The sequence below is a fragment of the Anas acuta genome, chromosome 7 (genome assembly GCF_963932015.1).
Source record: "Anas acuta chromosome 7, bAnaAcu1.1, whole genome shotgun sequence".
Taxonomy (NCBI): domain Eukaryota; kingdom Metazoa; phylum Chordata; class Aves; order Anseriformes; family Anatidae; genus Anas; species Anas acuta.
Genome location: NC_088985.1, coordinates 20,156,113 through 20,168,926, shown reverse-complemented (window position 1 = coordinate 20,168,926; position 12,814 = coordinate 20,156,113). Strand labels below are relative to the sequence as shown.

At 42.6% G+C, this 12,814-nt stretch overlaps 1 protein-coding gene across 4 annotated transcripts in view; it reads right to left on the bottom strand.

The window, feature by feature from the left end:
- Positions 1-5,168: 5,168 nt before the first annotated feature.
- The window catches only part of C7H10orf71 (chromosome 7 C10orf71 homolog), a 29,693-nt gene continuing 22,047 nt past the window's right edge, over positions 5,169-12,814 (bottom strand). For all 4 annotated transcript variants that reach the window (XM_068688010.1, XM_068688012.1, XM_068688011.1 and 1 more), the window contains one exon: positions 5,169-11,871. In XM_068688010.1, coding sequence (XP_068544111.1) covers positions 7,061-11,695 — 4,635 coding nt within the window. In that variant the 5' untranslated portion in view covers positions 11,696-11,871 and the 3' untranslated portion in view covers positions 5,169-7,060. The remainder of the gene's footprint in view (positions 11,872-12,814) is intronic.

Below are 12,814 nucleotides of genomic sequence, written 5' to 3'. Positions count from 1 at the left end.
GGACGGTCCAGCACAAGAGGGAGCTCCACAGGGGCTCAGCACTGGCAGCCGGCGCTGGGAGCCTTGTCTGGGCCTGGGCCGGGTGCTGTTTCCCCCTCACATGGACATTTTGGTGACAGCTCTTCCTCACGTCAAACTGGACCACAAAATTAATGAAGCCAAGACAATTTTCAGTCCAGAAAACCACAAAATAACAAATCATTTTGTATTATTGGGAATATTTTAAGAGACTTGAATGCTTTTCCTCTAGTTTCATTTTTTTTTTTTTTAAATGCATAATTCTTAATGAATGCTTTCTTTAAAATTTTATTTCAAGCCAAAAGAAAGGTTCAGGACTGTTTACTTACACATATATGTAAGCAAGTAGAAAATGAGTCAAGAAATTTCTCGGCTCAGAAGAGAACAGTGGACAAACCCAAATGTGGGCAGGAGGCCGAGGTTTGCGGCCCACAGAGCAGGTACCAAGGCAGCAGTACGAGGTACATGTAGCTGTGTAGTTAAGCAGGGAAGTTTGCTGCTCTTAGGAAACTGTTGGGACCGGCATGCTGTGCCAGTAGGTTCCAGGGCCAGCACTTTAGCTGGTATTTGATCTTGCTTGGTTTATGTGAGGGCTCAAGTGGCTGCTGATTTGAGAGGTTTGCCTGTCAGCCGAACTGGCACTGGGGCCGGTCACGCTGCAGGGTTGGAGTGCTGGGGCTGAGCTCACTGCCAGGAGAGGTGTTTGTGTCTCAGGCTGGCAAGGCAGTGGCTTCATGGAGGGGAAGGGCAGTCGCTTGTTCCTCCACCATGCCAGACAGAAGGATGGGGGCATCCCAGGTACACCCTTCCCCCCCCCATTCCTGGATGAGAATATGGAAAGAGATAAATATTATTCCTCCCTGGACAGGGGAACATGCCCAGGGTACATGGGAAGCCCCAGGGAAAGTGGAGCTCCCTTGGGACAGACCCTGCAAGTAACAGGACACGCAGATCAGCAGGTGGGAGAAGGAAAGGACAGTTCAAGGCCACTGTTTAGATCATGTCCAGACATTTCGTTATAACATAAATACTATATCTATAACTATATATAGACATGTAGACATACCTAGATACATCTATATATAAGCCTACATCCATGTATCAAAGTATTCTCCACAATAAGATTGTCTTATCTTATAATGCAATATGATACTCTCCTATAATTTCTTTCCAACTTTTCCCTGTTGGAGAAGCCATAGCCAGCTTTGACACCAAATAATTCTGAAATGTTTCCATCCACATTCCTTGGGAAGGGATGCAGTCCCAGGAGACCTGATCCAGGCAGTGCTTGCCAGCAGAAACTGATTCTGCTAATGGACTTTCAGCAATCTTGGTGCAGTCACAGAATGAGTCTCCCTTGGCCCAGATTCATTCCATATCCTCTGCAGCTTATCAGTGCTTGGAATAGAAGGAAGGATCGCTGCTTATTTGGGAGTCTGACCGTGCCATCTGTGGTCTGCCAATGTAAGAAAGATCCTGAACAAGGCCACTCAGGTTTGCCTGAAGCACTCTGTGTCATTGATGACTACACCCGCTGTTAACTAGCATAGCAAAAAAAGCAGGGTGCCCTTTTTTGGTGCTTTAAATGCTGTCATCCCCTGTGCCAGTTTTAAGAAATTGGAGGGGCAGTTGAGAGACGATGAGGCTCTGACTGAATGCCAGTGAGTGGGAGTGGGTACACACTGGGAATTCCAGAAAAAGGGAGCCTAAGTGAGCATAAGGAAGAGTTTGGGCTGTATAGGGCAAGACTGACTTTGACAAGCCCTGGCTTTTGAAAGTGTATCCCAGGTTTGAACATTTTTGGCTTTTTGCCAGAGTTCAACTTCTTTCTGTTGCCAGAAAGATTTCAAAGATTTTCAACCCTGCATCTCAGAGCATATTCCTCTTTTCCTTTCAAAGTACTTCAGGTCTCAATATATTCATCTTTGCTAGTGGACTTTGACATGAAACGGTGCGGAATTTTTAGCAAGGCAAGCTGCTTCCCCAAAGACTTGAGTTAAATCTGCTTTAATAAAAACACAGAGCTTTAAGCAATTGGGACATAAATGATTTCTCTTCTGCACTATTGAAATGCTGCTTTCTAAGTATGTTGAGTAGCATATTAGAAACAAGTCTCTAATTGCCCATAGAGTACCGAAGACCTGACTACCTAATGCAAAAAATCAACATCATGAAAACTTTGAGAATATCAAAAAGAAGCAGGGGAAGACCACAGGTCATTTTCATCCATTCCCTACCCATTTAAACCCCATAATTACATTATTATATTTAATACCAGGGGACAATGGTGAATATAAGATCATCATAAGACCAGAATAATCAGCCTAAAGACAAAATAAATTAATCATTGACCTCTGTTGTCATAATGGGCATTTCACAAAAATAAATAAATAAATAAATAAAATTAAAGTTCAATTTACTCAAGTGTTCCATGTTCTTTCTGTCTCCTGTAAGGCTCTGAAACAGCGTTTCCTTAATAAAAATGACTGATGATGCACATCAGTTTCTCCAAATTACACATTTGTGTGCATTCACTTGAGCCCATGTAGCCCATCTCATACAATATCACCAGCTTCTGATGCAGCTTTGAGTGAGACTGAAGATCAAACTTACAGGTCTTTATTTTCTCAGGAAGGAAACAAATTATACCCCCAAATACAGATATGCAAATCTGTCAAAATATTTCTGGTAAATCATAGTAATCTTTTCTGTTTATGCTCTGTTATAATCAAATCACAGTAACATTTTCGTGGTCAGTGAGGACTGCTTGGCTAGTCAGGGTTCAAGGCAGGAAAGATCTGAATGAAATTGCCAGTCTGGACAAGGACTGAGCTGAAACCTCTTTGAGAAGAGTCTCAGCTGTGTTTTATAATGCATCAAACACTAAGAGAAATTGAGGAGAAATGCAAAACCATCACTTTGGGAGAGCGCATATAGTCCGGAGGAGTGGTTGGTAGTGACAAACTTGAGTTACACCAAACTAGACACCTGGTAACTTGCAGGACAGGGAGATGTGAAAGCCTTTCTGCCTGTGGGTGGTGGCAGGAAGGCCACCTCTTCCAGAGCTGCTGGCCCGACTTCTGGCACCTCACCGCAGGGCCGATGGCCAGGCCGCGGCCCTCATGTGGCGGGGTGGTGGGAAAGATGGAGGAGTGCTGGTGTGGGGTGTTCCTGCCCAGCCTCTGGCTCCCCCTCTGTAGGAGGGCTAGAAAGCAGGAGGAAGTCCTGCAAACAGTCATCTCCTAGACCTTTGATTGTATACCACACACACACACTTCTCCATTGTCGACTGTTTCTGTGGGCATGGCTGGAGATAAAACTACACAGAGATATAATTACAATGAAAAAGCTGACTGGAAGTCATTCCAGTATTGTAAAATAACTCCCATTTATTTTGTTTATTAATTAATAATGACACGTTTTCTTGGAAAAAAAATGGTTTAGGAAGTCCCTGAACACACAAGGAGATGCTAAAATCCACACATGCAGGCCATTTCAACTAAACCGCACTCTCTCAAACAACTGCAGCATTTCTCATGATGAAAGCTGAGCTCCTGGGAGAGAGCCATGGCTGCAGGACAGCAGTCCACATCTGCTTTGTGACAAGGGGAGTGAAAGGTGTTGGGGCTGCCCCAGAAAGAGAAAGGTTCAAAGAGAGGTGGTTCAGGGTCAAGCTGAGGGATACCTGGGACTCTCCCTGGGCCTGTTTGCCTCTGTCATGCCTTCAGGGAAGATCAGCCATTGCAACCAAGTCTCAGAAATGCAGCATGCAAAAATGGCTACTGCAAGAGAAGGGAGCAGTGAAAGCAATGGCTCCTTACAGTCTGCTGGGCTTCCTTACACACAGAGCTACCACAGGCTCCTGCAAGGCAGAAACCAGCTTAGTTTGCCTAGACACCTTTATTGTGTGATTTAATGTCATGGTCATTGGCATTATCACAGAATCACAGAATTGTCTAGGTTGGAAAAGACTTCAAGATCATCAAGTCCAATCTCTGACCTAACACTAACAAGTCCTCCACTAAACCATATTGCTAAGTTCAACATCTAAACGTCTTTTAAAGACCTCCAGGGATGGTGACTTCACCACTATCCTGGGCACCCATTCCAATGCCTCACAACCCTCTCAGTAAAGAAGTTCTTCCTAATATCCAACCTAAAACACCCCTGGTGCAACTTTAGCACATTCCCCCATGTCCTGTCACTAGGCATGTGGGAGAATATGGAACAGTGCTTATGGAACTGTCTTGCTGGCTGTTGCACATTTCCCATAGTTTCCTCTCCCAAAGAGGTCAATTCACAGCTGTTATTTTGTCCATCTGACACAGATTTCCCAAAGCAGAAATTAAAACAAAAACAAAAACAATAAAACAAACACACAAACAAACAAAACAAAACAAACAAACAAAAAAAAAAAAAAAAAAAAAAAAAAACAGAAATGGACATGGAAAGGTAAATATTTGTTATTTGAAAAGATGTAACTTGGCCACCTTTTAATGCACATTTTGTGTTCACCAACACAGGCATTACTGCTGTCTTCTTATAGCAGCAGCTTTATCAGTACATATATTCATGTGTGTGTGTGTGTGTGTGTGTTGTAGACTAGCAAAAAGCTGGCCAATAGTATGATCTAGGCCAGAGACAGGTTTGCTGATGGGTCCATCCTCAAACAGAATCATTACTGAGTTGGGACCTGGCGCAACACTTGTATAACATCAATCACTCCCTGTGGCAAATCACTCTGGGGACAGCTCTGGATATATGATAAGAAACCTATTCATATTTGTTTTCAAAGTTTCCCAGTTCTGTGTTTGTTTCATTTAGCTACAAATTCTTTAGGACAAAACTCTCTCTGGAACATGTGCAAGTTCAGAGAGCCACTCTGCTGTGAATGCAGCTCCCATAAGCTAACAGAAAAGATTGGCCAAAAGTATTTGGTATCTGAGTCATGATTGGCTCCTCTTCAGACACCCAGGTTTCAGTTTGCCTTTACAAGAAGTGAAAAATGCTCCCTGATTTCCTAACATACCTTCAAGTAGTATACTGGAGGATCCCACTTTCCACTCTAAAAGAAGAAACTCAAAAGCAAAGGGTGCAGAAGGATAAGTGTGCACATCTACAAAATGAACAACGGTTAATCAAACAAAAGGTTGGTTTGTTTGTTTGCTTTAATGCGGTAATATGTTTTGTTTATCAAATCACCATTTTTTCTTGTCTGTGCACAGATACTTTGTATCCATAGTCTCCCCTTGGACAGCATGCTTTTATTACGTCTTCTGAGCACCTGCCTGGTTCTTGGCTTGTGGCTGTTAAGGGCATTTACATTTGTAATATCAAATCAAAACCATGGCTTGCACACTCTGCTAGGGTTTCAGATTACATAGTCTGTCTAAATGTACCATGGAAAACTTCAATAAATCCATTTCTCAGTATTTTAACATGATGACATTCTGCCCTACGCTGGATAGGCATTAGGCAATAAACAGTGAAAGCTGGTAACAGTACAACAAAAATGGCCCCATGTCAGTTTAGTAAAATATTTGTGACCAAAATAGAAGAAAAATATTCATAATAGGTACCATTTATCTTAACATAACAGCCTGATATGCAATCCTTATTCCTGAAACACTCCTGATTTTCATTCTTCTTTTTTATTTCTTTCAAAATGAGCCGTCACAGGGGAGACTGCATTTTCTGAATTCCAAGTCAAAATTGTTTAAAAATTTTAATGTCTGCAGACATTAATGTCTGCTCCTTTGAACTCCTGTACTTCAATTTTAATTAGAGAAAACTATTCAAATGAAATGGAAAAAAAAGGGAAAACAATACTCCAAATTTAGATATTTATAAGCAGGCACATTGCATTTTTCACCAAGGTTCTTCTATTATCTATGATGATAAAGAAGATCTTAAACAAAGATGAGTTATAGTTTGATATAGAGCTTTCAAAGAATAGTGATAATTCAAAGAAGCACTTTTCTAGAAATTAGTACTTTGGATGTGTTGTATCTTTTTTCTTCTTCTTCTTCCTTTTTTTTTTCTTTTTTTTTTTTTTTTTTCTTTAAATCACAGACTGCATGAGACCAAAATTAGAAACAATATTTTTCAGGTTTTAAAAGTTAGCACTGTATTTCAGTGGGAGCCTAAAACCAAACCAAACCAAAAAGCATTTCAATTATAATAAGCAAAAGTCTTCTCATCCTAACAAAAAATTAAATAATGTTAAGGGATTTCATTCAGCCTTGCACCTTTCCAAAATATTTCAGGCCAAGTATTGAGATAAGTTGAAGTTTAAATTTGCATTATAAATAACCCCTGACTGTAGAAGAGCATATTTGGAGATTATCAACAAATATAAAGAATTCAGCAGCTTGTTAGTGGATACTGCAAAGGTATATGAGAAGTCCAGAGCAGCTGCAAATGTATTCTGGTTGTTTAAATGTTTCTTTGATATGACTGCTGTATAGTGCATCCAGTATACAATCTTCTTGTCAATAACATCTGGGTAATCAGTGTGTGTGCAAAAAATGACTCAGGTTTATTATGGCATATTTGTAGCCATAGGCTTTCCATCTGTCAATACACTTCGAAGGCAGGGTGTGAGGAAAGTTTGTGAGATGCAGAATCTTTCCTAGGTCTCATAGCATGGACAGGATGGTTTCACAGGTTTTACTTTCTGTCATATATCATGCAACCCATCTGGGCAAAAGGACTCTTGCTTTGGCAATCCCAGCCACTATAGTGGCAAAGCAGCAGCAGCAGCAAGCAGTGGCTTCATACTGTTGTATTCATTTGTTTAGCTGGCATTGCCCCTTTATCTCACTGATGATTTGGGGCTTACTCAGTTTCACACTTCTTAAGAGTGATCATCACCTCGCATCTTTCAACACGGTCAGCTTTCATTTTCCTTCCCACCCAGACCACAATGAGGTTCAGAAATATAGTGTTGTACAAACATAAAATCTGCATGTGCTTGTGTGTGCGTGTGTCTGTCCGAATGGATCTTAAAAACACTAGCTGGCATGTTTTGTTATTTTGGTTTTCAGGATACCCCTTCAGCAACAAAATCATCTAAATCAGTGAGGGCCACTAGGTCTGTATTTGGGGTTGGGCTCATGTCCTTTCCTAAGTGAACCTGAGTTTCTTCAGCATCTTGGCCATAGGAATAAGAGACAGGTTCAATATACGGCTGAGTATCCACAGCTTCAGTGCCTCTGTAGTTCTGTTGACCATCTTCGGGTGGTTCTCCTGGCACAGCTGGCATTAACCACATAGGTTCAGAGAGCTGAGAAGGTGACTTCAGCACTGCTACAGATGAAGCTGGTAAAGGCAACACTCTAGGGTAGGAGGCATAGGGAGAATTCCTAATTTCTGAAGAGGAGGGTGGGTATAAATTCCCTTCCAAGGAAGGGACTGAGACTTGAACATATTTGCCAGTTTCTGGGTCATAAAATGTCTTCAAATTAACTTCAGCTGGTAAATCAATTACATAGTATTGGCCAGAGTCAGGGTCTTGGAGGAGTTTACGCTGGGTTAAAGAAGGTGAAGGGCTTACTGCTGATGCACCAGTGGGTCTTCCTCTACTGGTTTCTGTAGGAGGAAAAGCTGAGTGAGGGACAGGATGGAGAGGGGAATATCCTAGGGGTGAGGGAGATACTAGTGCCTGTCTAGAATGAGAAGGCTTTCTCCCTACAGCATCCGTATGTTCTGTCTGATGTTTTTTCTGCTGCTCTTCCATTTTCTTTCTCCTGCTTGCCAGCTTTTTGGCCCGCCGCAGTGCCTTTTCTGTTTTTGGTGGCACAGCGGGAGGCTTGCCTGCTCCTCTCTCCCCAAGTCCCCTGAGCTCCAATCTCTCAGCTTCCCCTGCAGAATCAAGTAGATGTCTCTGCATTGAATCAAGTATCTCTTCTGCAGACATATCTGCTTGGCTCTTCAGTGTCGTGTTCAGCAAGGCAGGGTTTACAGCATCCTCTGTTTCTCCAAGGCTAGAAATTGTTGGTTTATCTGATGGTAAACTGGCAACAAGAGAGTGCATCGTGCTTCCTGACCTGGGGCTTGTAACAGCAGAGCATTCAAGACTGTCTAATAAAACTGACCCACCTTCCATGTGTGGGATATCCTCTAAAACTTCATGGGATACAGGAGAATATATGTGGTCCTCTGATACAGAGCCAGTCACAGGGGAAATTGTCTCCCTAGTTATTATTTTTTTCGCACAAGAACCACCTTTGCGCTTAGATAAATGATGGTTCTTAAAGTAATTTGTTTTCCTTTCTATGGGATAGCTGGGGTTGTTTTGTGCTTGGTCATTTTCCAGACCCAAATTTGGCTGTGTTAAGCTGTGTCTTGCCTTCCTAATCTGGGACTTCTCTTTACTGCTGCAGACACTTTCCTCATTCATTTTCCCAACTTTATTTAACAAAGCACACGTCTCTTCATCTTCTTCCATCAGCTTCCCTAAAGAAAAGCTCTCTGTATCTTCCAGAAGGTTGGGGTCCAGTGTTGCTGAAGTAGATCCAGACTCACTGGCATCTCTCTCTTTGTCAGTCGCGCCTTCCCTCACATTCTGCTGCCCTCTGCGCCTCAGTGCCGACCAGCCTCGCTCCTGGGCATGCAACGTGTCTCGGGGCTGCTTGCTGTGTGCTGCTGAGGATGCAAATCTACCTTCCATTTCCTTATAACTGCTGCTCACTGTATCGTCCAGGGAAAAGGACCTGAACAGGGGCAACTTGACAGTCCTTATTACCTGAGGTGACCTGAATGTGTTATCTTTGATCATAAACAGACAGGGTTTGGATGAGCTTGAAGATGGTTGTGTTTGTGTCTCCTCAGACCTTGGGGTGGAGGTGTCCTTTATGCTGTCAGAAGCAGAATCCATGCCATTGACCTCTTCCTTCTTCTCTTGCCTTATTTTTTCTTTCATCAAGCTCCTTTGTTTATTCCCAGTAACCCTACCCTCCTTACTCTCTGCTGCACCAGTACCAGAGCTAATACAAGCATAATACTGAAGTTCATCTTCCCCAGCTGCTTTCACTCTCCCCTCATGGCTTTTCTTACTGTCTGCACTCATTTCACCCTTAGTCCTCTGGCTTTCTTGAAGGCTTGACTTCTGTATCAGGGGATCCAGTGGAAATGGCTCCTCCTGAAATGGCTGCTCTACTGTGGAGACAAAAGATTGCTCAGAAGAGCTAGGGCTTCTTTTGCCTTGTGCTTCATGGCCACTGACCGCCACATTGCTTTGGATGTCACTGTAAGGCACATCCTCTGCTGGTAAGAGTTGGCTTGGAAGGGTTCTGAAAGCAAAATTTTCATTCTGATGACCAGCCTGTCTCTCAATTTCCTCAGCTTGGAAGCTGGGTTTTTGCACAGGTTGCCCAGCTGTTGTATCTGTAGTGTCTCTACTGTATGCCTTCAGTGCTGGATGCGGCAGACTTTTTCTTAAATAGGGTTCTTCTGATTGATGCCTGAACATCTTTTCATTTTCCCTTGTGTTTTTAACCAGTTCTTTGTATTTTGAATTATCTTGCTGTAAATTGTCTCCAGTTTGGTGAAATAAAAGGTCTGCTGTTGTCTGGGGTGAACTCAAAGTCAGGTAATTGTCTGTAAAGTGTCCAGTTAAATCAGTTTTATTGTCATTTTCATGAACACACTCAGACAATACAGAAGTTATATCACTCGACTCTTCTTTCTCTGCAATATTTTTGTTACTTATTTCCTGCAAAGTTGATGATGAGGTATTCACTTTTATATTCTCCTGTATATTTTCCTTAGTCTTATTTTTATTCTCCAGGGCCCTTAACATAGGAGAAGGGGTATAAATGCTTTTAACACGCTTACGCACATCCTTCAAGTTGAATAACAGACTTGATGCTTTTGCCTTGTAACTATCCCGAGACCTGTAATCACCAAACCCGGTCGCCTCATCGTCCCTCTCTGCCACGCTGTCAGTGGGAGGAGGTGTCAGCGGGATCAGCTCACCTTCCATGGGATCCACCTCCTGCTTTGGTGGTATGATGGGTGTTAAGAGTTCAGTGATGTTGAAAGTGGGACTGGCTGATCCAGGGGAGTTTGCCTGTTTATCCAGAGGAGTCACATCCAGGTCAGGTTTGTCTCCAGTCATCTTTTCAGACAATGAGCATGTCTCATCACTGGCTGTGATCTTCTCCTTTGAAGTCTGTCTCCTCTCATATGCCTCTTTTGTAGTCCTTGGTCTCCTCCAGGGTGGACAGATGGTGTCCTGTTGGGGACTGATGTCTTCCTCTTCAGTTAAGGTGGGTGGGTGTACTCGTGGAGGTGGGACAGGTGCCTGGGACACAGGTGAGGATGAAACCATCCTGGAGGACACAGACTGGGGTGAGACGGAGGCCTGGGACAAGGCAAGGGGGGAAAGTTGCACTGGCAAGGGGGGCAGTGGTACAGGAGGAGCTTCGCGGATGGGGGGTGTTGGGGGATGGCTCTGCTGGGTGGGAGCTGCAAGAGGAAGCGCCTGAGGGACAGGGGGTGGCCGAGGAGGACCGTGGTGCACATGGATCCTAGGTGGGGGTGCAGGAGGAAGAGCAGCATGAAATTCAGTTCCTGATTGGAGGGGGCCCTGAGGTACAAATACAGCTGGGAGGGGAGTGCTGAATGCAGTTTCTGGTGGTGGTGGCTCCATTTGAAAATCTTTCTCCTGCTTCTTGGCAACAGTGGTCTTGTCAGGTGGCAATTTATGTTCACTTGTGTGGGATCCTTTACTAAACGGTACTTCTTCAAGGTATGTAAGACCTTCCTTTTCTGTTATTAGATCAACAAATTCCTGTTTTTCAGTCAATTTTTTATGGTGGACTTTCCATGATTCAAAAGCACTATTCTCACTGTGAAGAAAATTGCCTTTTTTTGCTGGCTCATTAACTTTCATATTTTTGTTTTTCAAAGCCTTTTTAGAAGAACGGGAAAAATTTGACTTGGCTATTTTTGACATCTCAATCAGCACAGGATAATAACCATCAGAACCACAATAACTCAGATCTATTTTATTAGGTCTTTTCTGTGGCTCGTGTTTACCAGTAAGGTAGTGGCTGTCTTGACTGTCCTCAGAAAATTCAGAAAGTTCCTTGTGGATGCTCAAAATAGCTGTGTCATCCCCGCAAGCCATATTGTTTCCATGATTTAATTTACTTTTTTGAAAGCTATTTTTAATGGGCTGCTTAATGGCTATCAGGGAACCTCCTGACCCTTGGTTTGCAGTCTTATCAAATGTCTTAATCAATGAGGACACTTTTGAAACATGTTTATTGTTCCTTGGACCAGGGACTGGCAAATTGAGCTTTTTCCTTTCTGTGCCAAGGGTATTATTTTTAGCAATCTTTTTCTCCTCCAGAGCATACTTTGGTAACTGCTGGAATGTTGAAGCCCATATTGTATGTTCATTGTTTCTTGCTGTTAGCTTGTTACAGCTTGCTGTTAGCTTGATGGCATGGTTTAATGTCCCTGGATGAAATTTAGCAGAGAACTGGTGGGCAAGGTCAGGGGAAATGGCAAGATTTGGTTCATTGTAAGAGTCTTCAAGTTCTGCCACACACAGACTTCTGAAAGCCCGGTCTGTGAGGCTGCTCACCTCTCGGTCTGCATCATCCAGAAGACTCCCAATACTTGAGGAGTCACTGTGTCCTTCTGTATGTTTCTTATTTCCCTGCATTGTTCATGGGAGTCATGAATGAATTATCCAAATGATTAATTTCAGGTATCAAGCAGGCAGATGACTGTGTTGGGTAGCTCCAGTCGTTTGCGATTTACAAGCATAAGGGAATTCCTCCAGACAGGGCTGCTGCACATTGATTCATCTTACAGAACAGGTGAAGGAAGCTTTCTCCTCTGCAAAGCCAAAAAATATGAATTATCATTTTTATACAGCAACACTATTAGACAAATAGCATTTTCCAGATGTACCAGTCACTGACTAATTTGCTCCTACATGTGTTCTAAAAAAATGCTAGGAGTGCATTAAACAACATGAAAACCAATAATTATTTCAGTCAATTCAGGTAGCTCACAGTAGATAGTTTAGTTACTGGAAAGTGTCACTAAAAATTATTTCACATTAGATTATTTACTCTGGTTCTTAAACAAAGGCTTAAGAGCCAAATTTCAAGTACTTTCCCTTGCATACCTCTAGCCACTAACACTTCCAAGTGCTGTGCAAGTGTTTGGATAAAGAGGTTGGCCTTTTTTTTTTTTTGATGGAAAAAAAAAAAGTAAAACAGTAATGAAAGAAAAGAAAACCTATTTCAACAAAGAATGTCACAGTACATCATTGCACACTATGGCTTGAGAAAAGAACTTCCACATGTCAGGCTGGAGCTTTACTGTGACTTGTACCCTGAGCACAGCCCTTGCTTGAAAAAGCAGAATGGCACTGCAGCTAAAGCATAAAGAATAATAAAAAATATTTTACTGTTCATTAGCATGTTCCAAGCAAATATTGCTGAGGTAAAGTGCTTTAGCCACCCATATCCAGATATGGTTGGGTTGGAATATTGAAACTGAAGAGCCTGCTAATATCAACTTAGCCAGCAGAAGGCAGGAGTGCCTAGGGGACTCTAGCAGTCCCAGTAAAGGAGCACAGAGAACATTTGGTTTCAGTTCCAAACAGCTGAGAGCAAATAGTAACCCACTCCACATAATTATAAAATAACACAGCCTTCCATTAATCCCTGGATACAATGTGAAGGCAGAGCCCACAGCAATATCTATATCCACATCAGCCTGAAGACAGGGTAGGGGAATCATTGGATGGAAAGAATATAAGCAAAATAGA